The sequence below is a fragment of the Aspergillus brasiliensis genome, assembly GCF_001889945.1.
Source record: "Aspergillus brasiliensis CBS 101740 unplaced genomic scaffold ASPBRscaffold_12, whole genome shotgun sequence".
In the NCBI taxonomy this organism is placed as follows: Eukaryota; Fungi; Ascomycota; class Eurotiomycetes; order Eurotiales; family Aspergillaceae; genus Aspergillus; species Aspergillus brasiliensis.
This window is the reverse complement of record NW_027137453.1, coordinates 1-25,784: the sequence shown is the minus strand read 5'-3', so window position 1 is coordinate 25,784 and position 25,784 is coordinate 1. Positions and strand designations below refer to the sequence as shown.

The 25,784-nt window shown below is 48.8% G+C and overlaps 11 protein-coding genes and 1 non-coding gene across 12 annotated transcripts; 6 read left to right on the top strand and 6 right to left on the bottom strand.

Moving 5' to 3' along the window:
• Window positions 1-1,501: 1,501 nt before the first annotated feature.
• ASPBRDRAFT_158921 (putative C6 transcription factor) lies at window positions 1,502-4,180 on the bottom strand (the record flags this gene model as incomplete). The annotated part of the gene is made up of 9 exons (XM_067619440.1): window positions 1,502-2,202; window positions 2,252-2,435; window positions 2,482-2,657; window positions 2,703-2,976; window positions 3,021-3,565; window positions 3,612-3,746; window positions 3,797-3,912; window positions 3,962-4,081; window positions 4,146-4,180. 9 exons carry the CDS (start codon window positions 4,178-4,180, stop codon window positions 1,664-1,666), a joined length of 2,124 nt encoding a protein of 707 aa, XP_067475632.1. The 3' UTR covers window positions 1,502-1,663.
• A 795-nt stretch (window positions 4,181-4,975) lies between these two features.
• Window positions 4,976-6,664, top strand: ASPBRDRAFT_46580 (glycoside hydrolase family 76 protein). The gene is made up of 3 exons (XM_067625661.1): window positions 4,976-5,180; window positions 5,241-5,944; window positions 5,998-6,664. The coding sequence occupies exons 1-3, from the start codon at window positions 5,072-5,074 to the stop codon at window positions 6,574-6,576; spliced, it is 1,392 nt and encodes a 463-aa protein (XP_067475631.1). The 5' UTR covers window positions 4,976-5,071; the 3' UTR covers window positions 6,577-6,664.
• A 335-nt stretch (window positions 6,665-6,999) lies between these two features.
• On the top strand, window positions 7,000-9,185 carry ASPBRDRAFT_57784 (copper amine oxidase; the record flags this gene model as incomplete). The annotated part of the gene is made up of 4 exons (XM_067627796.1): window positions 7,000-7,308; window positions 7,362-7,941; window positions 8,013-8,924; window positions 8,980-9,185. 4 exons carry the CDS (start codon window positions 7,000-7,002, stop codon window positions 9,183-9,185), a joined length of 2,007 nt encoding a protein of 668 aa, XP_067475630.1.
• Window positions 9,186-9,443: 258 nt separating this feature from the next.
• Window positions 9,444-10,060, top strand: ASPBRDRAFT_300653 (uncharacterized protein; the record flags this gene model as incomplete). The annotated part of the gene is made up of 4 exons (XM_067622730.1): window positions 9,444-9,570; window positions 9,630-9,736; window positions 9,803-9,947; window positions 10,039-10,060. Coding segments are annotated over 2 exons (213 nt in total), but the record flags the coding sequence as incomplete, so codon positions are not given.
• ASPBRDRAFT_158912 (uncharacterized protein) lies at window positions 9,655-10,415 on the top strand. Its single transcript, XM_067619439.1, has 2 exons — window positions 9,655-9,736; window positions 9,803-10,415. Exons 1-2 carry the CDS (start codon window positions 9,706-9,708, stop codon window positions 9,934-9,936), a joined length of 165 nt encoding a protein of 54 aa, XP_067475628.1. The 5' UTR covers window positions 9,655-9,705; the 3' UTR covers window positions 9,937-10,415.
• Window positions 10,416-10,504: 89 nt separating this feature from the next.
• On the bottom strand, window positions 10,505-10,616 carry ASPBRDRAFT_t221. The gene has a single exon. It is a non-coding gene; the product is annotated as a tRNA-Leu (tRNA).
• A 1,518-nt stretch (window positions 10,617-12,134) lies between these two features.
• Window positions 12,135-14,233, bottom strand: ASPBRDRAFT_32979 (putative amino acid transporter; the record flags this gene model as incomplete). Its single annotated transcript, XM_067623065.1, has 6 exons — window positions 12,135-12,640; window positions 12,695-12,809; window positions 12,868-12,995; window positions 13,056-13,225; window positions 13,283-13,690; window positions 13,764-14,233. 6 exons carry the CDS (start codon window positions 14,231-14,233, stop codon window positions 12,135-12,137), a joined length of 1,797 nt encoding a protein of 598 aa, XP_067475627.1.
• A 1,324-nt stretch (window positions 14,234-15,557) lies between these two features.
• On the bottom strand, window positions 15,558-15,931 carry ASPBRDRAFT_300550 (uncharacterized protein). Its single transcript, XM_067622728.1, has one exon. The coding sequence runs from the start codon at window positions 15,838-15,840 to the stop codon at window positions 15,631-15,633; it is 210 nt and encodes a 69-aa protein (XP_067475626.1). The 5' UTR covers window positions 15,841-15,931; the 3' UTR covers window positions 15,558-15,630.
• A 38-nt stretch (window positions 15,932-15,969) lies between these two features.
• Window positions 15,970-16,275, bottom strand: ASPBRDRAFT_46576 (uncharacterized protein). Its single transcript, XM_067625660.1, has one exon. It carries the CDS (start codon window positions 16,257-16,259, stop codon window positions 16,017-16,019), a length of 243 nt encoding a protein of 80 aa, XP_067475625.1. The 5' UTR covers window positions 16,260-16,275; the 3' UTR covers window positions 15,970-16,016.
• Window positions 16,276-18,149: 1,874 nt separating this feature from the next.
• ASPBRDRAFT_77513 (uncharacterized protein) lies at window positions 18,150-19,158 on the bottom strand. The gene is made up of 3 exons (XM_067629367.1): window positions 18,993-19,158; window positions 18,431-18,925; window positions 18,150-18,384 (listed from the first exon to the last, which is right to left on the bottom strand). The coding sequence occupies exons 1-3, from the start codon at window positions 19,092-19,094 to the stop codon at window positions 18,322-18,324; spliced, it is 660 nt and encodes a 219-aa protein (XP_067475624.1). The 5' UTR covers window positions 19,095-19,158; the 3' UTR covers window positions 18,150-18,321.
• A 333-nt stretch (window positions 19,159-19,491) lies between these two features.
• Window positions 19,492-20,541, top strand: ASPBRDRAFT_57781 (uncharacterized protein; the record flags this gene model as incomplete). Its single annotated transcript, XM_067627795.1, has 1 exon — window positions 19,492-20,541. The coding sequence occupies one exon, from the start codon at window positions 19,492-19,494 to the stop codon at window positions 20,539-20,541; it is 1,050 nt and encodes a 349-aa protein (XP_067475623.1).
• Window positions 20,542-24,071: 3,530 nt separating this feature from the next.
• On the top strand, window positions 24,072-24,952 carry ASPBRDRAFT_67957 (uncharacterized protein; the record flags this gene model as incomplete). The annotated part of the gene is made up of 3 exons (XM_067628980.1): window positions 24,072-24,117; window positions 24,175-24,266; window positions 24,300-24,952. Exons 2-3 carry the CDS (start codon window positions 24,200-24,202, stop codon window positions 24,950-24,952), a joined length of 720 nt encoding a protein of 239 aa, XP_067475622.1. The 5' UTR covers window positions 24,072-24,117; window positions 24,175-24,199.
• Between the last annotated feature and the right edge of the window lie 832 nt (window positions 24,953-25,784).

Here is a 25,784-nt window from a genome sequence, read left to right as displayed (position 1 = left end):
AGCTTAGCAGCGCAACTCCTTTCTCTGTCTGTGAGAAATATCCCTCCTCTCCACGTGTGGTGTCTTAGTGTTTGATGGTCCGACCGAGTGCCGATCGAGAGGATACAGAGAATACCATCCACCTCAGGCAGCATTTAATGACTCTATTAATCGAAGGAAATCACTATTATCAGAGTCTACGAACCAATCTCTCCTAAAAACACCAGTGAGCAACGATAGACGCCACTGAATGGCGCCTCATCCTCGGAGTGGGGCATCACTTACGTATGCCTTCGGCCACCACCAGAAAAAATAAAACCCACCACTGGAGGGCAGGCACAACAGAAGAAAAGTTAATAATAGTCCATCCATCCAGCCTGGATCATCCCATCGTACGGAGTAAAATAGCTGACGACTTCCACGGTTCGTTTGATTCACCTTATTTCTTGCCGTGGCTTGGCCCATGGATCACAGATCTTTACTCTCTTCTCGTGGTTGACAGACGGACATCTCCCGTCCAGGAACAGGAACAGGAAAAGCCTACGTATGAGGGTGCAATAGTCCCCTCTTGGCTGATTGGACTCTGCTTGGCGGTGATCGGATTGCATACGCAAGTCGATACGGGTCGCAGTGCTGCTAACTTGCTCAGTGCTAGGCTTCGAATTGTTTGTATAACTGACTAGCTAGTTAGTTAGTTGGTCACCACTGAAGGGCATTACTGATTACTCAGCGGCATGCTCAGTTCCGGGCTAACCTGTTTATTGATTAGCGTTTACCAGGAGTTGGATTTCTTCACACTTCTAGATCATGCTCTATTACTTTGTCTCCATAGATACTTTGTACCCATTATTCTAATTAAGATGATTGAGTGATGATCAATAATCACGTCTCCACTGACATTACACACACTTTGTGAAGTTGTGAACAGTACAGCACAACATAGATGCTATACAGTAGTGTTTGTGGATGTGGCTAATTTGCCACATATCATACCACAGATCCGACCTGTCCGCGGACCCAGAAAGAATTATCATTCACTTTGTCTTTCACTTGAATATTAGACTGAGTAGACAACACTACTAACTAAGGGGTAATTCTTACTTTCCCATCATGCAACCTATTGTTTTCCGATTGGTTCGCTACCAACCTAGTCGGACTCACAACATAACACCAGCACACACATGCATGTAGAATAGTCCAGCGGTTCGATCCGAGGGGATTCCTAGGCTATCTATCTATCTATCTATTTATCTACCGATTCGGTACATCGAGTGGATGTGTCACTTCATCTGCCGAGTACTCCCCTCCTTTTTAGAATTTTGCTTTGAATATTTTGGAGCTTCGCAGTATCATGTTAACGGCGTGTTAAACACCCTTTTTGTGCTGTGATGAATACTGCCATCGACGGGATTTGGTGCTTCGATAAAACAGGGGCCAAAGTTTGTGTTGGTTGGTTGATTGTTTGGTCCCGTTGCGGTTCTCCCTGGGCTTCGGTTGGGGCTTGAGGAATGTGTAGTCTAGTCGGAGAAGGAATGTCGATTGGCTAATCTTCAATGTTTGCTGGTATGCAGGTACTGACTATCTATAAATGAGCTACAAAATACGCCACATGCATAAGGTTCATGGACTCATCATTCGGATATCTACACTGGTGGTCATATCTCCTGAATTCCGCTCCCGACAGCTAACTCTCCCACAACCACAAATCTGTCTGCAATCCATCGCGCTCTGCATCCAACACCAAATTATTCGTGTTCAACTGGTCCGCTGCCGTCAGCATGCAGTCCAACGACAGTCCTAATCCCCGCCAATCAAGGGGGATCTCGTCATCCGCCTCCGAGATCTCAGGTGGGGGCGGAATCCCCGATGCCCCTATCTCGCCATGCAGCCCCGACCCCGAGGGTGGAACGGGCTCGGTGAGTCGCTCTTGACCTTGGCTGGTTGGTGTGGCTAGGTGTGGCCGCGCCGTGTCATAAGTTCCGATGTCGGTGGATCGACCCTGCTGCTGCTGCATCAGCGGCTCGATCAGTTCTTCGAGAAGCTCGATCTCGGACTTGCGGAGCTGCGCCACGCGGTTGCCTCGTTTGATCATCGCATCGAGCAGGCTGTAGCCCATGTCGCGGTAGCTGGGGTCGGTCAGGGGGTCGGGAAGGATGGCGGATATCACAGAGAGAATGAAGAAGGAGGAAAAGAGGTTCTCGAGGTCGAAGGGGAGGAAGGTTTCTAAGTATCCCTGTTAGTTTGGAATGTGGTAATGGTTAGGGGACCCGACCTAGCAGGTTTTGATCGCGCAATGCAGTAAGTATCCGCAATGATTTTGTCGCGGAGTCGATGCACGCCTGAAGTAACGTTTGCACGGGCGGGGATAGAGTGCGGAACTGGGTGCCTGCCTCAAAGCAACCGAGGCGCTCCCATAGCAGGCTCAGGACTAGAGGTCGCGTTGTGACGATGATGCACTGTGACTGTTAGCAGTGGTACACACTGTGATAGGGGTGTACTTACAAGATGACAGGATAAGGTCAGGCGGGTGGTAACCCCAGATAGTGAGTCGACTGAGTTTGCGAAGCGATGCGAAAAGACCTCATCCAGCTCTTGTGAGAGGGTTGTCATCTCTTGCAAGACCGATCGCACCTTGCGAAGAAAGGCCCCTCCAAGTGTGCCATCGGCACTGTATACAGCTACTGGATGTCAGCACTGTAAGAACCAGGCGATAGGTAACTTACTGTTCAACACGCGCGTTATGACTTGCGTGATCTTGACATGAAGGCTCAAGGTAGCCTCATTGCGAGAACACGTGCGCGGATCCCATAAAAGCGTGGTGATCTCGTCGTCCCGCACGGAGTTCGGGGATCCTATCAGCGCGGCGAACTTGCGGTCCAGGATATATACTGTCCACCAGATGTTGCTGCAGCGTTCGACCAACTTTCGTCCCAATTGATTGACGGGAAGCGCCCGGTGATATCCTTCGACCAATGCCATGCGCATCGAATGCCCAATCTACATGATCAGTCACGCCCAGAATACATTGTGGGAAAACTCACATAGCAATAGGCACTATCCCTCATATCCACCGAGTGAAAGTACAGCCCAATGAGAGCCAGGACTTCTATTGCGAGGGTGGGATCCTGCCATAATCCAGTGATGTCTGGCAACAGGGACATCGCTCTCGAGAAATACTTGGTCCAGCTCGCCGTGTTCGCGTGGTTCCGCACTGGGTCCAGGAAGGCCTCTCCGAAGGCCAGGATGATGAGGAACTGCACGTACCACAGACGACTCTCCTGGACCTTGGCGGCCGCATCATCGTAGAACTCATACATGTGTCGAAAGAATTCATCCTCATCAAACAGCCGGTACAGGTGGGTAAAATGGAACTGCACGGTGCTCACCATGTAGAGCGCATGTTCTAGGGAAGGCAGACCGCTAATGTCTGGGGCCTCCTCAGAACTGGCGTGGCGCCACTGTATTTGATATGCATCACCATCTACCGCCAAAGGGATGGCCCGTGGACTCTCTGGGGAGATGTGTGCCTGTACAATGGTAAGAATGCGGCGACTGAACGACCAGGTCGAAGTCGGTCCAAGAAACACTGCGGCGGTCAGCAATATTCAATCAAGAGGGAGCAGGTAACCTACGCCATATTCGCTGTCGCGGTCCTGTATTCTTGAGGTAGCCCGGATTGATGAATGGGTTGGAGGTGAATCGATCATCCAATCGATGGGACTCAGCTGGATCAAGCGATGCCTCTCGGGGCAACTCCGATGCTGGCTCTGCACTGATTAGATAAGGATATGCAGCGCCTGAAGGGTGTCTCCCTTACCATAACTGGAGTCATTCGCACTGTCAGCCGTCAAGGCTCGCCGGCGTTTGACCACCGGAGACGAGTCACCGCCTCCTTCTAGAGCCTCCACTTTTCGCTTGAGGGACAGGAATAACCTGGCAAAGTTAACTTGTGTTTTTCGATAATGTCAGATCATGATCTCACTCTTCAGACACTACAATCTTGCGATCATCTTCAAAGACACAGTCTTCCCGACGCTGACAGCATTTGTCGCAGGGATGAGAGCCCGAACATTTGACCTTGCGGGAGCGACAGCGTTGACAGCTGGCGGGGTTAGTGGGCGTGAACTAGTAGTAGCATTGAAATCCGGGGAAGGAGATGGCCATACGCATTGCTGGTGCGCTTGGGACGTGAGTGGTCCATTGTCCCTGACTGAAGTTTCCACAGATATGTCACTTCCCTCCTAAGCCATTACCCTATAACCTTGAATGATAGCATATGCTAGACTTGATGAAGAGAAGAAGCAACCCGAATGCCATTCATGCTGGAGAAGTCAATTCCCCACCGGATTGCGGCTGAGTAAGCGACCCCGCCCGTTATCGGCAGATAATCATCTGCTGCAGTTGATAGTGATGATAATAGAATAATAATATTTATATGATCATGATAGGGCCAGGAGTTGGAATAATGCAAGTGCAGCACTGCAGTTAGCATGTGGATGGGAAGACTGGCTACTAGCTGACCAGCCTGCTGCTCTTGACAAGCCGCCCGCAATGGAAGTGTATGCGACTAGCAGGCAGTAGTACTCTATACTAGTCAAACAGAGTACTCAGCCTTCTCTGGGTCTGAGCCTACTAGTACTTATTCACAGGTCTGGCGCAAACAAGAGATCGTGATTAAATTATTGTTCGGCTAGTTTAAGAAGTATCACGTTTGATTTCTGCGTATATCCAAAACCTCAGAGCACGCCTGTCCTGTAAGCATGGGATTTCTTCGGGACCTACCTTTGAACAAATCAATAAGGCTGATCAATAAAGTAGTATAAAAATGACCATGCACTGGTCCTCGATAATTTATAGTATAATTGAAGCGGCACCCATTTGCTGGCAATAATAGGATCCTTGCTACGGCCCGCAGAACGCCCTTGCATATGCCGTTTCGTGTTATTCCACACCCAGCGTGAGCATAATGTTTGCAATTCACTGCACCATGCCTCTTCTCAAATCTCAGCTTCGATTCCTCTCTTCCTCGCACTTTGCTCTGTTTCTATATCTCCTTTCACTCGTTTACAACTAACTTAATGGATATTGTGTGATGATGCGCATTCCACAACCTCGCCTCTGGCGCTCCATCCTCTTCTGTGTTGTTTGGTCTCTCCCTTGCTTCCAAGTTCTGGCGATCGACCTTGATCTCCAGAATCCTGGTAAGTTTCAGAAATCCTGACCAGGAATATGAGCCACTAACAACTCTTTTTGTCTCTTAGACAGTGTCAAGAGCGTTGCAAGCGATCTTGCCTGGGATCTCGTCAGCTTCTACACGGGCAACAACACCGGCGATGTCCCCGGCAACCTTCCAGACCCCTACTACTGGTGGGAGGCAGGGGCCTTCTTCGGCACCCTGGTCAACTACTGGGCCTACACCGGAGACACGACATACAACGATCTGACCGCGCAAGCCATCCTCCACCAAGTCGGTCCCAACCGCGACTTCATGCCCGCCAACCAGACACGCACCGAGGGCAACGATGATCAGGCGTTCTGGGCCTTCGCTGCCCTGCGCGCCGCGGAGCGAAACTTTCCCAATCCACCAGCCGATCAGCCGTCGTGGCTGTCTCTCGCGCAGGCCGTGTTCAACGAACAAGCGGAACGATGGAATACCCAGAAATGCGGAGGGGGGTTGAAATGGCAGATTTACACGTTCAACAGCGGCTACACGTACCGGAACTCCATCTCGAATGGGTGCTTCTTCAACATCGCGGCTCGACTCGCGCGGTATACGGGCAACGCGACGTATGCGGACTGGGCGAATAAGGTCTGGGACTGGGTGACGGACATAGGACTGATTGGACCGGAGTACCATGTGTTTGACGGGACCAGTGAGGAGAACAACTGCACCGACCTCAATCATATCGAGTGGACGTATAACAATGGGGTGTTTCTGCTCGGGGCCGCACACATGTGGAACTACGTAAGTGGACCTCGTTGCTCTGCACGCGATGGATGACTGATGAGAGAGTATAGACCAACGGAGACGAGAACTGGCGCAAGCGAGTCAACGGTCTTCTTCAGGCCCAGAGCAGCTTCCTCTCCACGAACGAGAGCTCCAAGAACGTGCTGTACGAGGCTGCATGTGAAACCGTGGGAACCTGCCAAACGGACCAATTCTCGTTCAAGGCCTATCTGGTGCGGTGGATGGCTGACACGGCCCGACTGGCACCGTTCACGTACGATACCATCATGGCACGCCTGCAGCCAACAGCCAAGGCCGCAGCAGCTCAATGTGTGGGAGGCAAGACAGGTACATACTGTGGGATGCAATGGACCACAGGGACTTATGATGGCACCGTTGGCGTGGGACAGCAGATGGCCGCTCTAGAAGCGGTCCAGGCCAATCTCCTCCAGGCCAATCCCGGTCCGCTCACCGATGCCACGGGAGGATCCAGCCAGGGGAACAGTGCCGCAGGGACCCAGACTTCAGATTCGTCCCGAGATCCCAGTGAACTGCGTCCGATTACCACATCGGATCGGATAGGAGCGGGAGTAGTGACGGGAGTCGCTGCATGCTTGGTGCTGGGGGTCATGGCTTTCATGGTGTCATAGAAGGGATGTTTGTGGCCAGATGCCTCCGTTGTTTCAGAAAGCATAAAATGTATGAATTCCTGCATAAACATTGATTACATAAGGGAAAACTTCTCCTCACCGCCAAGACAACAAAGGTTCTTATCGGTGGCACGCTGAGATAAGCAAGGCCCCGATAAGGCGCCCAGGCTAGTCCCTATGCAGTAAGAGATACGCCGGGTCGGTCGTGCGGACCAATCAGGATCTTCCATGGCAAAGCGGAGGCCAATACATTCCCGAAAGGGATGATATGGCAGCTCCGCCTGCGATTCCCATCGGGGCAATCTGAGCAATCTGAGCGGGGAGGCAAAAGTTATAAGCAGCTGCTTCTGCTGTCCTTCAATCTTCTTTTCATAAAACTTCAGAAGTGTCAAAATATTCGGTAGATATCCGGACATTGGCACCATGGCAGCCTCAACACACCCCTTCGACTCCATCACCCCGGCGGAAATCGTCCTGGCCACCAAGATTATGGCGGCGGCCTTCCCCGGAGTGCCTCTGCGGTACAAGAAGATCGATATCCAGGAACCCATCAAAAGTGAGGTGGTTCCGTACATTGAAGCGGAACGACTGGGCAAGCCCCTGCCCGCGAAGCCCACTCGGTTGCTGCTGGTTCTCTTCCATCGCATGGACACCATGGCTTTCTGCAAGGCATTGTTGAATGCCGACACTCGATCCATCATTTCAGCAAAGGAACTGCCCAAGCATGTTCAGGTAGACTCATTTCATACACCTGCATTATCTCACAATATTTCTGACAGCAACAGGGTCCTGGAGATCCGGACGAACTAGGAGAGGTCGAGCAATTCTGTCTCTCTCACCCGGCTGTGCAGGCAGAGATAGCTAAATTGAACCTGCCTCCCGGTGTCACCGTCTGCAATGACCCCTGGATCTACGGCACTGATGATCCCAATGAGACGCGTCGCTTGTTCCAGTGTTACATGTACATTGTTACGACCGACCACCCCGAGAACAACCACTACTCCGTGCCTTGCAAGTTCTCTCCTGTCTTTGACGTCCACAAGCGTGAATTGGTCCGTATGGATTATCTCCCAGGCGGCATCGATAAGCAAACCACAGAAACGCAGCCCTGGAAGCCAGTCGAGACCATCCAGTACGCGCATGACCTGCTGCAGGAACCGTTGCGCACTGACCTCAAGCCATATATCGTCCAACAACCCCAGGGTCCATCATTCAACGTCGACGGCAACGTGGTGTCGTGGCAGAAGTGGAGATTCCGCGTTGGTTTCAATAGCCGCGAGGGTCTCGTTATCTACAATCTCACATATGATAAGCGGAATGTCTTTTACAGATTGTCAATGTCGGAGATGACCGTACCGTACGGTGGTAAGTTAGCCCCTATTACCCAATTTACTGCTATCTATGTAGACGGACTGATTCTAATCCTTGCATTATAGACCCCCGAGCACCCTACCACCGCAAGCAGGCATTCGATGTGGGAGACGTCGGCTTCGGTGTCACAGCAAACCAACTCTCCCTGGGATGCGACTGTCTGGGCCACATCAAGTACTTCGATGGCTATCGGGCCGATTCAAAGGGCAATCCCGTTCTGATGAAGAACGTTATCTGCCTCCACGAGCAGGACAACGGCTTACAGCACAAACATACCAACTACCGCAACAACGTCGCCACAGTCGTCCGCAACCGCCAATTGGTGGTTCAGATGATCTGCACCGTCGCCAACTACGAATACATCTTCGCCTTCATCTTCGATCAAGCCGCCAACATCGAGCTAGAGGTCAGAGCCACCGGTATCCTCTCCACTGTGCCCTTCGACAACGAGAAATTCGGCACCACCGTTCCCTGGGGTACAAACGTCGGCCCTGGCGTCATGGCGCCCTTCCATCAGCACATGTTCTCATTCCGGATGGACCCTGCCTTGGATGGCTTCAACAACACCGTCTACTACGAAGATAGTGTACCATTGCCCGAGGATGAGAACAACCCCTACCTGGTGGGATACACGACCGAGCAGACAGTGCTCCGCACCAGTGGCACGGCCAACACCGACATCAGCCGCCACCGTGTGTTCAAGATCCGCAACGATGCCCACATCAACCCCATCACCTACAAGCCCATCGCGTACAAGCTTCAGACCTCGCCCAGTCAGATGCTTCTAGCAAGCCCGAAGTCATACGGCGTCAAGCGCGCCGGCTTCGCGACCAAGCCGATCTGGATCACGAAGTATCGGGACGACGAGCTGTACGCGGCGGGCGAATTCACCAACCAGAGCCGGGAGAGCGAAGGCCTTGAGAAGTGGGTGCAGCGGAAGGATAATGTGGAGAATGAGGATATTGTGTTGTGGCATAGTAAGTTTCCTTCTGTTGGACATTGCTGGTCGGAAGCAGAACTAACACATGACAGCTTTCGGCCTGACCCATAATCCCCGCATTGAAGACTTCCCCGTCATGCCCGTCGAGCGCGTCAGCGTTATGCTGAAGCCCGATGGATTCTTCACCAAGAACCCAGCCTTGGATGTGCCGGCTTCGTCGCAGTCGTTCAACAAGTCGACCTTGCATCCGGAGCCAGCCACGTGCTGTGCTCCGGCAGAGAGGATGGGGAAGTTGTAGATGGATGACGGGTTCATGAGATGACGTTATGACAGGATATATTTGGTTCCTTTGTTTAAGATCGACTACCCAGTAGAATACTGAGATATTTTTATTTGTGTGATTGAAGTAAAGCTCAAAGCGGAGAAACCACTTTATAAGTAGTAGTAATAGTAGTAGTAGTAGTAGTAGTAGTAGTATGACACCGATTCCCCCAAGGTCCCTCCACCATCACCCTTCTCACTAAACCCTATCTACACCCCAAATACTATATCATATATACTCAAGCACACTCATCCTCAACACCCAACTCAATCAAAGCCCACACACTCCAACTTCCCCGCAAGAAACCGATCGGGTTCCTCGGGGATCACCCGGTCGGCGACTCCCATGACTAAGCAAGGGGGTGACGAACTATAAATCCGCCTTTATCTCTAGCACTCCGTAGTCACTAACTAGTGATAGACCATCGTCTTCCATCCCACCCCGCACCCCTCACACTCAACATCAACCTCCAGGATATATCCAATATATCTTCAAAATGTGCATGAAAGCCACCTGCTCGAACTGCAGTACGTCATCCCCCACAGCACACAACATACCCATACTTCAATAAGAAGATACTAATGAAGCATTAGATAAAACCACCTGGTGGGGCTGCGGCGCACATATCCCCTCCGTTCTGGACGCGGTCCCGGAATCTGAGCGCTGCACGTGTGCGCCGAAGGTGGTGCGCGATGGGAAGGAGTATCCGCCTAAGGCGGAGAAATGACTATCTACGGGGTGTGTTGTTTGTTAGTTAGTTAGTGAGTTATGGGAGTGGGAGATGGGGGGAGTTGGTGATGAGGCTAATTTGTTTGATTGGGGGTGGTAGGATTGAGTGGTAGTAGGTGTTGAGTGTGGGTTATGATACATGGATTTTCTTTACTATTTATACATTGTTATGTGATTGTGGTGGTTGTGGAGGTATCTCAATGGGATAGATGTATTTGCATGGGATGGTACGTTAGTTGGAATGATACAACATACAGCTAGTAAAGGCGTCGCCAATCTGTGCTGATGGGAATACCACTCATTGACACCAGAGAGACTTTGAGGAATGTATAATGGGAATCGAAGGGTAGCTTCTTAAGCAGTAGTAAGTTATACGATGGTCGTTGCTTATGCTGGAAGACTGAGGGCATGGAGGTTAAGCTACTACCTCCTTTGGTTTGAACATATTGTAGAACGGATACAAAATAAGAACATTGGGAGACGAACAAATTACGAAAAATTCTAGGTACAAAAATTAGTTTTCCAAGTTCCCTTCCATGCAGCATATGCGGAAGTGCAAAAAGATATGACAAGAGTGGGATTCGAACCCACGCCATCTTACGATGATCAGGAAGCTGTGAAGCTGGGTATTAAGGTGGACCTTAACCTGACGCCTTGGACCAACTCGGCCATCTTGCCTTGAGATGGAATTGGTTTCTTTTTTTGGCTATATAGCCCACTAAGAAATTGAAGGAACTCGTTAGCTTGGTCGATCTTCCACTGGCGATACACTATAACTTATCCCAAACAGATCAGAATCTTCTACATATTGGCCGTAATTATGATCGCGTCTATATATCTCTTAATTAATTGTCCTAGGAGTGAGTTCGGATAATCCCCATGTCTACGCATATATGGTCCTTGTCTAGAATGATACTAGCGTAATTTATATATACTGTAGCCGCGGGCTAGCAGTTCCACTCACCAGGGGAGCACAAGCATGAAGACCACAGCAAAACGCCAACCATCTTGAATCTGATATCCCAACGCATCAAAAACACGATAAATATGTAGTTCTTCCCCCACAATAGTAATTTCGAGTAAATAATAGAGTGAGATAAATGGGCTCCTCAAACAACACATTTCTACATTAGCACTTCAGAGAGAATACCAGCCCAACTGAGTCTATTTCAAAGCGTCCTCTTGAATATAAGCTGTGATAAAAGAACTTAAGCCAAATTTGACGATCCTCGAATGGATGGTTTCGAACACGACCCTCATTATCATTAGTAGTTCACAGTATATCCGAATTCCTCGATATGAGGAGGATTTGTGAACCAATGGAAAGATGTACACGGTACTTGAATCACCATCAACGAGATTAATACACGGTAGCCAGTATTTTATACACTACTACCAGCAGCAGTAGCAGTAGTAGCAGTACCGATATTCATTGTTCACCCTCTGAGAGGATATTGTTTGCATATAACTACTATGACAGGGGTGTCACTCCAAACTCAGGGTTTTCAATCACTTCCCACTGCCGTCGTAGCCGCTGGCTCCCACAACTAGAGATAGAGACAGGTGACAGACCCACCGATGGGGAATACCCCAAAATTATGCATTCTGCCAAGGAAAACAAGCATCGGGCGAGAGATGAAGTGAGAACGATTTGGACCCAATCTGGCTTAAGTGGGTCGATTAAGCCCTCTCATGACCTTATCCACCCTCCTAGCTTCCCTGCTAGTCTGTACGGAGCACTCTTCAATTCTGGCACTGGGTTTGACTGATGCGATCTAGACGGTGGCAGATGTTTGATTTGGGGATGACGGGGGCAGGCGTCGGTGCAGAGCAACGATGTCAATGGCGGCTCTGTGGGCCAACTCAGCAGCTTGAAGAAGGAGAAGCTGAGAATATGAAGAATGTGAAACAATGGAAATAGATAACCTAGAAGGAAATACACATATAAAGAAAAAAAGTGCGTGCGGGAGAACTTCTGTTCGATAGCGTAAACACAAAATTTATATTTGATATCATCACAGAAAGCTATAGCATTAACATTACAATCACATTCATGTCGAACCAGAGGTGACATGGCACCATCACAGACATATACAGAGATGAGGGATATGTATACTATCACCATCACCATCTACAAACATAGATATAGTCAGCTCCACCAAGCGAGCAAAACCCATCCGCTACCGAGTACACCCCTTAAACGGGTGCAGTACATCCAAAAGACGTAGCCACCGTACCACCAGGCCCAAACACCTCAAGCAAACTCTCAACAGCAGCCCACATGCCCATACCCGAGCACGCCAACCCACCGCAGAAATAGAAGATACAGAAGAGATTCAGCACCCAGTGCTTCTTGAATCCACGAATATACCGCTGCATGCCCGAGTCATGGCGAATGGTTTCCCCCGTGGCAGGGTTGTACCCCTCTCCCGGAAGAGCAGCGTCCTTTTGGCATCGGAATCCAACGTATAGAACACCCGGAAGGGTATAGGTAAAGTTGAGAATCAGTGCCGCACCGACCATGCTGGAGATTCCAGTAAAGTTGGGCACGGCAGCGGCGACCACAAAGGCAATCACCCAATAAATCGGGCCCAGACCGTACCAGAGCATGCGGCCGCGGGTGGTGGAGATGTCGGGGAAGTTGAGAATCTCCATGAAAACCTGCTGGTAGACGGACTTCATGCCGATGTTGAAGTAGAGCACTAGCTTGGTTAGCGGGGAATGCAGCCGGAACTAAGGGGAGTGGCTGAACGTACCACAAGCGATAATGGAAGTTAAAAAGTAGACGATATTTACGGCCATTTGTAGACCCTTCGGCTCAACGACGTTGTAGAGGTTGGAGATGGAGTATTGACCGTAGAAACTGTAGACCTGTGATGATACAGTTAGCCGAGAATATAGTCAACAGATACCACTGGACGACACTTACAAAGGCACCGAAGAAGATATAGACAAAACAGATGAACATCTGGGCGCAGAGTAATCCCTTCCAAAAGTCCCACGGACGGCGCATTTCAGCCAGGAAAGCGACGAATAGGATGGCACCACCATAGCTGTCTATAACAGGGTCAGCTGATATGTTCGCAAGAATATGGGGATTGGGTCAAGGTCACTCACAAACCATCTGGTCAACACCGGTGAATTGTCCCGAGAACCCCGTAGCTTGAATCTGGTACTGATCGGGCGGCGGCCCAGCAAAGACCTTGACGGGCTCGATGGACTTGATCAAGGTGGACGAGGTGACGGCTTGATAGTCAATACCAAGGTGGCCTCCCGCCGCAACCATGCTATTCAATCATTAGCACATCCCTGCCTGCCGTGATAGTACGACCGGAACGACTCACATCATGACAAAGTCGGCAATGTTCATCCAGACGGCGGCGTTGGTCAGCCATCCAAGACTCTGCAAGGACCGAATGCTTCCACAGATCATGCCGATGATCATCATGATAACCATGCATACGATGAAGCAAAGCTTGTTGTTGGCCAGCTGCGACAAAATCTGGCCGTTACCCAGAACCAGCACGGAAACCGACATCAGCAGCTGCAACGACTGTCCAATGTTCACCAAATGGCGACTCCAGGCTCCATAAACACGGTAGTAGGTATCACCGAAGTTGATCATAGGGTAGCGCGTCGAGTCAAGTTCCAAAAACACTCTCCACAGAATCCAGCCACTGAAGCCGGCGAAACAACCGAAAACAATGAACAAAGCCACGGCAGGGCCGTATCCCACACTGGCAAAGACGAAGCTAATACACAGAGCCACCCGGTCAGTTTCTATGCATGGTGTGATCGGTTCGGACCACTTGAAGGTTTACTTACGGTGCGTTTGCCCACCCCAGCACGTCGGTGGTGATCAAGTAGAAGACGGTGCCCCAACTGGCCGTCCGGAGGGCGCGAGCTGCATTTCTCCATTCCTCGTCGGTAACAACCGAGGACGAGTCGGAGGGTGCGGACGCAACCATGCCCTTTTCACCTCCGATCTGTGGGGGTTTTTGGGCGCCGTTCTTCTCCCTCTCATGATGGACGCCCTTGGAGAAACGATTTTTGATGACCTTGCCGACGGTCAGAGGCCCACGCTCCAGCACGTACTGGCGATTCTCGTCCTCTTCTAGCTGACGCTCAATCTTGGCCCAGTACATGTATTCCTCGAGGGTGACGTTCGGATCCAACCGAGCGCGAGCCCCATCGGCGCGTGGCACCATCTTCAGAGGGGTTTCTTTATCTTCCCCGTAGGCCGGGAGGACTCCCAGCACGGGAGGGATCTCCGCCGGCTCGATTTCTGTAGCCATGGTGAAGCAAGACGAACGGCGGACACGATCGCCGGGTGCAGACAGAGAAAGGGACAAATTTGAGGGGTGCAAAGATCTAGAACTGGGGAAAGGTGGGATCGTCGGAGCTTAAGAAGGAACACGCAGCAAGCACGCGACGAGGCAAGCTTAGCTCGTAGTGGGTGCCAGACCGGTTAAAGGGAGGGTGGCACCGTGGCCGAGAGATAACGTCCACCAGCTAGCAAGAAAAGGGACGAATGGGAATGGGAGGAGCGGGATTAACAGGCGGAATCCGATGGATTACTTGGACTAGCATCTACATTATCACCGTCAGTATGAGCTGATGCAGGACGGTTTATCGGTGCAATTTAATCCACCCCAGCAGCAACGATGCTCGAGCCACGGTGGGCACCCATTCAGCATGCCAGTGGTAGTCCATTGGAAAGCTATACGGTCTGCATCCCCCACTCCGAGGAGGCCACCACCACTAGTCAGGAACTTGATTGGTACAAGAAGGTCTTCTGGAGCATCTGTCGAAGGTCCGAAGGAGGGGGGGTGGCGTCCGGGTTAGTTGGTTGGGAGAGTAATACACACCAGATAGCCCTGTGCTGCACGAACGGCTTGCCACGAACCAGACGACTCCACCGTCGGCACACTGGTTTGCTCGGAGAATTGCAGACTAGACCAGGAATCACAGGCTTGATGCGGCTGGAGTCGGATAATGATTGAGCTTACAGGGAAATCCTGATACGATGAGGAAGTGGAAGGACAGGAGCGTGATCGTCTGCGAGAAGCACGTTATCGCGCCCAATGAGATCTGACTGATGCCTGTGGGTCAATCATTTGATCGTAGAATTCGATTTGAAGCACCTGCCAATACACCGTCAGCCAATGTTGGCCTAAGGAGGAGGAGAAGGTGGTAATGTGGGTGATCGGTGGTGGATGCGCACACACCGGACCAAAGGCCGTTTGTGTGCAGGCAGAAAAAGATAAGGGCGATTCCCTAAGCCATTGGAACAGTATTACCTGAAGAAATCACAAATGGATGAATATCCCAATAAGCGAGTAACATGAATGGGTGATGAAGAAAAGAAAGAAAGGAATTGCCGACGGAGAACCGAGTGGATGGGGAACCCGCGACCATGCGACCGCTGCACTAGCGCGACCTTCTTCCAATTCCTCTTACACAACAATCTGCCTGCAATGCTCGTACTTCCGGGATGATTGGTTCCAGCCGCAGCGGCAGGAAACCCAATTGACTGTCGCTTATTAGTAACACTGATACTGAGGAAGTAAGGTCGTGCGCAGACGCTGTCGGGGGTCACCGATTGGATGAAGCACCGACGGGTGAGCAGGGCGAGGGAAAGGAGGCGGGAAGAGGGAAAAATGAAGAAGAGTGAGACTGAGAGAGGTATGGACTAACCGGAAACCCGGAGGCCTTTTGGAGGGTGGACACTGAACACGGGCTTATCAGAAGAACTTTCTTTGTATCGAGTCAAGTCTGGGACCGATCGGGGCCAGTGCCATGGAGAGTCATGGATAGTCTGGCCGCTGAGTGGCTCCCGGCGCCATCCACTCGGTGCTTGGCCTGGTGCTTGTTTCCCAAGCACGAAGCTTGGCCTCCGCATCGGCTCCCACGACGTAAAAGTGGATATTTAGTTCGCTACACATTAACTCTTAAGGTTAAGAGATGGACCTCGCACTTGGGATGGCAATCCCCAAGGGAAACCCCCGGTTCTCTGGTTCGGAATCGCCGTGGTGTGGGAGCCTGGGAGGTACTTCACCGTGGGGATCAAACTTTCAGCTAAAGCTTACGGGAGACTGGACATGGTGGGAGCAAGAAAATGCAGGTGACAGGGGAGGGATTCGAGGGAAGTGAGACAGAAGCTGCAGTCTGCCAGTCTGGGGTCTGGAGTACAAAGTACCCATCCTTTTTGGGTGGGTGGCGGTGGATGCTCGATGGCAGCATCAACGGTAGTCTTCCTATCACAGAGCCCAATTTGGCTGGTTGGACCGACGCTACTCGAAGTGGGTGGAGATGGACCATATTGAATGGAGACAACTGAAAGATTATTTGCCGGCTCGGGCATGGTTGCAAATTACTCTCTAGTCTGTAACTAGTAGTCCCTAGTCTAGTTACTCCCTTTGAAGTAGGGTCTCTTTGGGTCGGGTGGAGCCGCCTGCAGGACTGACCGTGGCATTCCACTAATGATTATGCGAAATAACGCAACCGATGCAACCACAGCATGCAGCAGCATTGGGCAGGCAGTCAGATTCTTCCCGCTTTTCGATAGTTAGGTGCAAGCCGCAGGATGCCGGTCGCATGGCAATATTCCGCTGGCCGCAATCCTTGTGAAGCGGTTGGTTGACTGGCTCAGAGTAGAATCGGGGGTTATTGTCCAACCAATTTCCACCTTCCTTGCCTGGTCAAATGGAGGTTCTGGTATGACTTCAAGAAGGTCCAACTGTATAAATATTAAATGCCTTGACACCACAAGGAAAACAACGGATGGGAAGTGAAACCGGGAATTGCTGGGGAGTGAGCTGGCATGAGTGCAGAATAGTTGAGGGAAAAGCCACCGAACCCGCACTCCCGAGCGCCGAGAAGTTGCCAGGCTGACAGCCCGTGTTTAAAACACACCCAATCTCATCACACCGTTGATACTCATTTGTTGCTTGCCTCTTGCCAAAGGAATTTGATCCAATGCTGGACGTGGAACAATGGCGAGAGCAAGACTACTAGTACTTCAGTAGATCGAGTACTTGATAGGTACTGAGTACAGCGGATGTTCACAACACAAGTAGTTATATGTATTGGCTCTGCTCGATCGCTGTTGATTCCAACTTGTAATAATACATAATATTTAGCTTGTAACTTGTAACTCACACATCTTACCCATAATATCTCATATTTGGCAATTTTGATAGATTATATGACACCGTTCAAATTATAGTTAATGAGGAACCTCACTAGGAGTGTGTTACAACTTACAACAGAATCTGTATTCCTATAATTGGCTGCTCTCTGTGACCATTCTAGGTGGCAATTCCTAGTAGTATAGGTGCCTGCAGTAATTCGCTACATTACCACCTTGCATGCATCCAGTTCTCGATGTCTGTGGTCTGAGTGGAAATTAACGATATAACAATGCATTTGCTCTGCGCCTCCCTCAGCGACCGTCTTTAGTGTCATTCCCACCGTGTTAACTCCCATTATAGGCAACATCCTAAACTATTAAGTAGTCTGCGTAAGTCTCGCATAATCAGTTATCTCTTGTTTCTGCGGGAGTCCGATGTGCTTCTTTCGCCTCATTTGAATATAAATCAAGCCCAGCATCCTCCAGTTCATTGTCAAATGACTGTCGGACACGCTAGGGACGAATACAACTCGAAGTACGCTAGACGGTTGATAATGATTAGACATCGAATGTCCCAAGAATGAGATACCTCGATAGGTTCATGGCTATCTACCCCGTCAGATGGATCCTGGTAGATAGTACCATGTGCAGATGTAGAAGGGGTAGCACTTATTCCTGCAGGTATAATATAAGTACTTTCGGTATCTGAGCGTCTTATCTGGCGCAATCCTCCGACTCGGAAATCGGGCTGCTGTTGCGTTTGCGAGACGGAGTGCTTCCGGGATTACAGCTGTCTGCAAGTGGGTTAGTGCCCACTGGACTCTTTACTAATTTATGTTTCGACATACGATTCACCTGAACCTATCGCCATCTCTGCCTATGTGGTCTCTGACCACCGCCACAACCACCAACAACCATCACCTTGGGATCTACTAGATAGATGAAACAATCCAATCCATCCATGGTGTTTGTCTATGCAATTTTTACCCCTGATTTGAAGGTATGTGCTTTAATTCCCTGCATGATTAATCTAATATCTGATCGTAAAGAAACTTGCAAGCTGCTAACACCGCCCAATGAGACCCTACACGGGAGCTATTTGTTTGTTCACAATGTATCCTCTTAAGACATTTCTCATAGGACAGCTATATGGTAACCCTGTCTCTTGCTCCACTATGATGGCATTGCCGCAGTGCATATTTTAAAAAGTGGCATGTACTAGGTCCCTCAGACCAGTCATTCACATAATCGTCAAGAGAAGTGATAATAATAGCCCCAAGCATGCTCAAGCTTTCCGAGCTTCACATCCTTTGCCTAAAACCTAGTCAGCTAGTCTAAGGTAAACGGCCAGGTCTCTTACCAGAAACTCAAACAGCTCGGCGGCCATTAACGTGTCATCTTCCATCCAGCCGTGTTGTCTCTCGGTGATAGGGCCGACAGGGAATGTTTGGGCGTGATCAAAGTCGATCCAGAGGACTCTGCCTGTTTCTGGCTGAACTGCCATGTTGCGAGGGTATGGGTCACCATGACAGATGCCGGCGTCGTGGATTGTCTGTAGGATGCTCAGAAGGGTTGCGGCACGGTTTTCTGTATATGTGTAAAGGTTTATTCCCTTCATATCTGAGACGAACTCCAATAGGATGGCGTTCGGGCGAAGTTTGTCCTCGAGGAACTTATTCAAGTGAGGTTGGCATTGCATTGGGTCTATTTGCTCGATCACCCCATAAAAGTCTGGGACAATGCCTTGTTGGCATAATCCTCGCTCCTTCAAACGAGCATATGCGGTGCTTTCGCAGATGAAAGGGTCAATTTCTCGGTAAGTGGGATGCCACGGTTGCTTTTCTATGGTATGGTACTAAGTCGGTCAAGGACGGTTTTGACAGATGATATCGATGCTGTAGTTCTTGGGTAGATGAACTTACCACCTTCAAGAGACATAGTCGTCCTTGGTATGTAGCTCTGAAAATACTGGACGTTTCAGATTCCGTTATACAGATGATGAAAGCAAGGCTGCTGAGTTCCATTATGGCGATGACGATGATGAATGTGGTGGTGGTTCAGGTAATGATCGCAGTATTACGAGCTCACAAAGACATCGACATTGCAGGCATGCACAGCGGTTGCTCGGAAACCTAAAACCTCGTGCATCATGGATATGCATAGGATCGATTCACTATCGATTTAGTCACGTGGCATCAATTTGAACGAACAGTGTGAACAAGTTCTCAGCAATTATGTTTATCCGTAAAGAGTATCTGAGAATTAACACCAGACTCTCGCACATATTGTCAAGCTCTCGGTGTTTATCGTTTCCTCCGCCAAGCTCATCCCCAAATGTGCCTCGTTGAATGCTGGCCGGAGTTATTCATCACAGTTCACTGCGGCACTCATCTTTTACCCGAACATTTATTGTTCACCAACATGGCTCTCAACCTACCAAACCACCGTATTGTTGAGAGCGAAATCGATACTGACAGTGTATTCCTTGTCATCATGTCAAGAGCTGTCTTGTTCGAAATCACTCTGCGGGCCTCTAACTTCCTCGGCACACCTTTCGAAACCGAGACCAAAGAGTGGTTTTATAAAGTTAATGCACGTGAAGAAGCCACAGACTCCGAAGAAGCTCCCGATGACAGTGAAGTACTCGATGAATTCTGGGACTGGTTGGTTCTACCGTGTGCAGAATACATTCGCCGCAATGCTCCAGTTATACACGAACCAATCAGCCTACAGAAATTCGCCTTCCCTCCTACTCATCCACTCCGATTGCTGCCAGTCGATGGGATAATCACAGCTGTTCCTACGGGTGGTGAACGCCTTTCTGAATCCACTCTTTCTACAATAAGCGCCTCCATTGCAGGCCTTCCTCCTACTGTTAGAAAGGTCAGCGCAGCCGATGTGCTCATTTACCAGAACTTGGATAGCGAATTTGACCATACCTGCGATATACCGCGACGTGTCAAGGTGGCGGAACATGACCCATACTTCAAAACTGTCATCGATGCCGGTGACTTCATCAGAGAAGTATCGGCACTTAGTCGTATTTCAGAGCTAGGCCTGTCAATTAACGTGTCCAAGCTCTACGCCATCGTGCTATCTGAAGATGAGCAGTTAATCCTCGGCATCTTAATGGATTGGCTTCCGTTCGGGTCACAAACTCTGGAGACAGAGAGATTCATCCAGATGAAGGAGTCTCATGTCAAGTGGGAGAGACAAATACGAGATATTGTCAAGGTCCTTCACTCCAATAATATTGTATGGGGCGATGTCCACCCGGGTAATATCCTCATCGACTACGAACTGAATGCCTGGGTAGTCGATTTCGGTGGTGGGTATCAGGAGGAGTTCATCAACAGGGAGGTAGCAGGGACGAAACAGGGTGATTTGGAGGGCATTCACAATGTCTTTTGCAAGTGGCTTCCGCGTTGGTATCTTGAACTTCAGCCAAATACTGGCTTTGATGCAGACTGAAGTCGTGCTATGTCGGCTACATCTCACTTATGTGAACCTGCGTGAACCTTTCAAAACTAGATACAAGGGTAATTTCGAAACTTGTCATAGTAGAAATCTTTAGTCTAGCATCTGAATTAGTAAAGTGATGGAAAATAACAAAATATTGAACTGAACACACGGACCTAATAGTCACCAAGCGCTTAATTTGATATGGACCACAGTGGGCACCCTTAGCTATCTGAGCCACAGGCCTAGTGAAAGCTGATAAGTAGACCCATACTGAATTGAAACCATGGGCAGGATAACTGTTATCTGACTAATTATCCGACAGCCTAACTAACTAAGTAGCGTGCCAGCCGACCGCCATGTTAGGTTGACATAGGGGTGGATGGGTGCTTGAGGAGACATGCAATGCTGCACCACTCCTCCAACCGAAGGCTCCCGTGGGACAATCAGCACAAGTCCCCCACCCACCACCTGCCTGTAGTTGTGTTCGAGGTAAGCATGTTCTGAGTGAGATTTAGACTTAGAATCTCGGTGCGCAAAGCACGGACATCTGCGCTTTATCCAGTGTTCTCTAGAAAAGACTAGGAAAAACCAGTTGGCTTCAATTGCCGATCTGACTTGCCTTTCCAACAAAATCCTGCAAACTATCACGCTAAATACGGGAAACGCCGATCAGTTCAATTTCCTCACGCAGACATGTCAACGACTCTATTGCATCCAACGCAGGAAAGCGGTTAAAAGCGTTGCCTAATGTGCGACTGTAGACGACTATAGACACATTAAGCCGATTGGAGTGCTGGAAGAGGAAGAGAGATGTTATGGATACAGGCGGGGATGTAGTCAAGGCAGGTGATCAGATTCCGAAAGACTGGGGAGTGAGATATATGCAAGTAGGGCTAATCGGCCAGCGGAGGCAACGTTTCATACTGCGTTGTTGGCCGTTCAAGAGCCTGCGCATCGATAGATATTATCAGTGGTGATAGTACAGGGCATATAGTTCATCCAATGTGAAGCACATCTTCAGAACATTCCTATACATCCCTAGTAGTCTCTTCCAAGCAAGATGAGAAGATTGTATTTGAAATGGGATAATGACGGTCTTGCTTCTCCGCTTGGTTATCGAGGGTTGTGGGTTGTATGTCCCTCCAACCACTCGTTCAGCGTTCCTGTCAACAGACACTTCGCCGCCCAGACAAGTCAGATGTAGTGAATGACGGTGATCATGTAAGGTGAAATGCGCCAGGAAAATGGTGCTATGATACACCATCTTTCTTCTACGTATTTCACTAACGAGATAGCCACACAAGCGGGATAGCCATCCCACGCGTTTTGACGGTGGTCGAAGACCTCAACCAATTTAAGTACGAACCGTGCCCGTCACAATTGAGACAACCGAGCTGAGAGGGAGAGAGAAACACTGCTTGCTATATCTTCTTACCAATAAAGAAAAAGGAAATATGTTAGCAGTGTCCGCGAAGCAATGTACGTTTCTAGTGTCGGGACCTTGCAAAGCAGACTGCCTGGTGCACCAATGCGTCCCGAACTTCATGCGTCAACTTGCCATAGAACGACCATAATAAGGGGGAATCCTTTGTACAACGGATTCTACTGCTAGGTCGACGTGAAATGTCTCCCAAGTCACCGGATACACGATCAATAGCTACTATTCTTCTTGGTTGTTGCGGTACTGCATCTATTCCATCAGCCGGAGTGGACTGGATTACCAACATAATCAGATACTGTCCTGAAGTGAACTCCTAGTTCCCTGGGCAGTATTGTTATCGACGCACCATATGCGAGAATCCTAAAGTAATTATGGAACTGTTTGACCGCCTTCATATTACTATAATACAATATAGGATCGTGTTTTTATCTCCATATCTTAACTTCATATCCAAATGAACATCAACACCATTTATTAGTTGTCACTAAAGGTCCTGACCTGTTTGCGGCCGTCCAACACCTTCCGGGGTATGCGACCTGTGGAAAAATCAATAGGTGATCCTTATTATAGTAGGAGGCTGTCACTGTACATTGTTTCATAAATACTGCCACTTTCAAGCAAAGCCCGAGAAAAAAAAGGCCTGCAGAAGCTAATAAAAGAATAATAAATGCTCTACCAAGGCTAGTATATAGCTTCTTGATCTCTGCCAAGATATGTCCCAACTGTTCGGGCTTAAAGCATATGAGACCTGCCATAAAATGAGTCACTGAGCTAGATACAGAGAGAACATTTGAATTACTATACCTTGCCATAGAAGTACCCAAATAAGAAGACTGGCACCACAGAAATAGATTATAAGAGAAAAGAATGAAGCAATCTTCTGTCCTCTACTTAAACCAACTGATTTTTTTAAAGTCAAGACTGCTCGTCCCCCTATTATAAGGGCGAATATTACAAATGCGGTGATTGGATCAAACATATTAAGTAATACTGTGTCAATGGTGATGACACTGTATGTATGAGTGACGGATATCAACGTCAACGCGATACAGGCTCAAAAGTATCTCGCAATGGATTGTGCTCAAGGTTGGACGTGCGAGTTTAATCCAAAAACTGCTTTTAATGTCCCATATGAATTCTTCACGTGGACTGAAAGTGCGTACAATGGCAACTTGGTGGTTTTTACCCCGCCAGTCCTTATCTACGGAGGAGTTAGTGGGTCTTACGCGTAAGCTGACTAGACGCGAGCAAGTTAGATGTACAAACTTTTGTTTCCTCGCCCTACGTCTTGTATGTAGACTTGAATATCGGTTTCTGGAATACTTATTATCCATCTAAAGACGTATTCTCATCAACAGATACATGAGGCCCTCATAATAGACACCGGGCGAAGCCCCAACATTCCTCGTAAAATTTATAGGAGAGAAGTTGATGATTACTATGCGCATGGGATTTTAGTTAAGCTTGAACCGGATAACCAATGAAAATTGTGATCTTAATCTGTGGATCTCAACATTTTCGTTCCTTCGAAGGAATCTTGTTTACGGTTCAGCCCCCTCGCTTTCCGGACTTCCGGTGAGGCCAAAGTCGCAGTATCATTACGTTACACAATAATTTTTAATCATATAACTAATCACGCAATTGTTCAGAGACTCTGCGTCTTCTTACCAGTAGGTATGGGGTTTGGTGCGTTTTGATTGCGTTCAGACTTCAAATCTTTCGACCCGCTTCAGCTCTTGTCGAGGTCTATGAAATTCAACACTGTCTCGTGGCCTTACACCAATTGATAGGAGTACCCTCGGACCGAAAGGAGAACGACAAGCTTTGGCTTCTGGGGCCTAACCCATCGGGCCGCCGCCGAGCTAGGAACACTAGTCATGTGGGGGGGGGGTTGGTCCGCAATTTAGCATCATCTCCAATCACGTCGATTCAATGAACCAGGAGTTCGTATACTGACGCGCGGCATCCAAGCAGAGACATGCATCCAAGCAAAGCATATGAGAAATGCACATATAAAATATTAACTTCAGAGCAGCCTTTTCTCGCTTATTCCAATTGGAAAAAAGTATAAGTAGCTTCATTGTTTCTTGGGATATTCCAGTAATCATTCACCTATCAAGTATCCCGCTGCACAACCATAGCATGTAAGTTATGATCGATGAGTAGTGTGCCATTACAACCGCTGATGCCATCTCGAGTAGAAACCTGCTCGGTCAAATATTCACCATGACATCCAGTCATACCGTCAAGGCCTGTTTATGGCTGCTCTGCTTTCTTGCAAATGTCTGTGTCGGTCTGGCCCAGGCGGCTCCTGAAATAACCTAAGCACCGCAATTGATTCACGCTCGCGCTGAGTTGACATATTGGCAAAATTGGGCCAGCATTGGAGGTTCATACTTGACAGGAATCGCAGCTATAGGTGGTGCAGCAGCAGCATATATAGCCACCAAATCGAGTGCTGCAAGCTGTGCGACAACGATCTATATTCTGGAAAGTTCCAAGCGGTCAGACGAGCCAATTGGTGTCGAAGCATTGAGTATCAACCTTGCGGAATCCGGATATGCACCAATTGGGGAATGGTACCACCATGAGAACGGGACACAGACATTTGAGGGTTTCTTCTCTAATGGCGAAGTTCATATCGACAACGTATACGTCAGCGGCAATTACTCTGGTGGCCATCTTTCATTAGAGAGAACAACATCTACTACTCTTGACAAGCGCACCTCATGGGCCCATAAAAAGGTTATTTTGGAGTATCATTCCCACGCAGGAGTATGTAAGACGCGATTGACCAAAGCTCAACTTAAAGAGGCTGCGGAAAAACAATTGACCCAGATATCGAATAATAAGAATAAATGTTCGTGCTGGACTTACACAGGTGGACATGGCTGGTATGGCGAGGTCAAGTTTATGGAAATTTATGACGGAGATGTGATGTCGGGCGCCTGCTACGAGAGAACATGTAACGCGACATGATGAAAACATTTGTTCCACAAAATGGATTGATTTGGATCTGTATAAGGCTTAGCTGGGGTAGATGGATATGTACACTCGAATAGCTCTGTTGAAGTTTGTTTGGAAGACAGAGTCCCAAGGACAATGCAGTCATCTCTCAGCATTTTACTCCCCTGAGATGTGCAAGATTTTTTCCCAAGACCTGTTCCTATCGCCCAATCTCACTGCTGAACACACTTGGCAAACTGCTGGAAGCGGTTATGGCCAGAAGGCTGTCATGATTTTGTGAAAAAATATCAGAGAATACTTCCCTTAAAAGTCAGTTGGATCACTACAGGTGCGATATTCGAATCACCTCAAAGATGAAGGGTAGTAGTAATACTCTTACGGAGACTTATCTTAAAAGCAAGCCTCCTGGAGTGGCCTCAAGACAGCGACACAGTCAACCATCCCTTAGGCAAAATGCTGATCCCTATTGCCTTATTCCACTGGGGTTGGTGCATTGCATATGCGATTCCTTTAGAATTCCTGCAATTTGTATGGGGCTGATTTCTTAGCATGAAATATAATAGCATTAACTTTCAGAGTACAGTACTTTTATATAATTCCTTAATTATTAGACTTAAAATTTGCAAGACAGTAAATATAGTAATTAAATTTAAGAATTCTAAATTATTAGGTTGTTAGAGGTAGGCAGCCGACCCGAGCGGGTCGCTGCGAGGTAGGCGGGTCACATGACTATATCATATATTCTATCCAAGGTCAGGTGACCGCCCTACACCTTACGTCATATCTTGCTGGTGTTGAAGCCGTTCAAATAGTCATATTCGGTGCTATGTAACGAGAATTTCTA

Bases quoted from the DNA above. Each gene is read 5' to 3' on its own strand.
- ASPBRDRAFT_46580 (XM_067625661.1), top strand. From the start codon at position 5,072: ATGATGCGCATTCCACAACCTCGCCTCTGGCGCTCCATCCTCTTCTGT. The intron at 5,181-5,240 runs GTAAGTTTCAGA...TTTGTCTCTTAG, and splicing joins CCTTGATCTCCAGAATCCTG to ACAGTGTCAAGAGCGTTGCA. The intron at 5,945-5,997 runs GTAAGTGGACCT...GAGAGAGTATAG, and splicing joins CCGCACACATGTGGAACTAC to ACCAACGGAGACGAGAACTG.
- ASPBRDRAFT_158912 (XM_067619439.1), top strand. From the start codon at position 9,706: ATGTGCATGAAAGCCACCTGCTCGAACTGCA. The intron at 9,737-9,802 runs GTACGTCATCCC...ATGAAGCATTAG, and splicing joins AGCCACCTGCTCGAACTGCA to ATAAAACCACCTGGTGGGGC.
- ASPBRDRAFT_300550 (XM_067622728.1), bottom strand. From the start codon at position 15,840: ATGCGGAGGCCAAGCTTCGTGCTTGGGAAACAAGCACCAGGCCAAGCA.
- ASPBRDRAFT_46576 (XM_067625660.1), bottom strand. From the start codon at position 16,259: ATGGTCCATCTCCACCCACTTCGAGTAGCGTCGGTCCAACCAGCCAAA.
- ASPBRDRAFT_77513 (XM_067629367.1), bottom strand. From the start codon at position 19,094: ATGGAACTCAGCAGCCTTGCTTTCATCATCTGTATAACGGAATCTGAA. The intron at 18,926-18,992 runs GTAAGTTCATCT...TGACCGACTTAG, and splicing joins GACTATGTCTCTTGAAGGTG to TACCATACCATAGAAAAGCA. The intron at 18,385-18,430 runs GTAAGAGACCTG...ACTAGGTTTTAG, and splicing joins CCGAGCTGTTTGAGTTTCTG to GCAAAGGATGTGAAGCTCGG.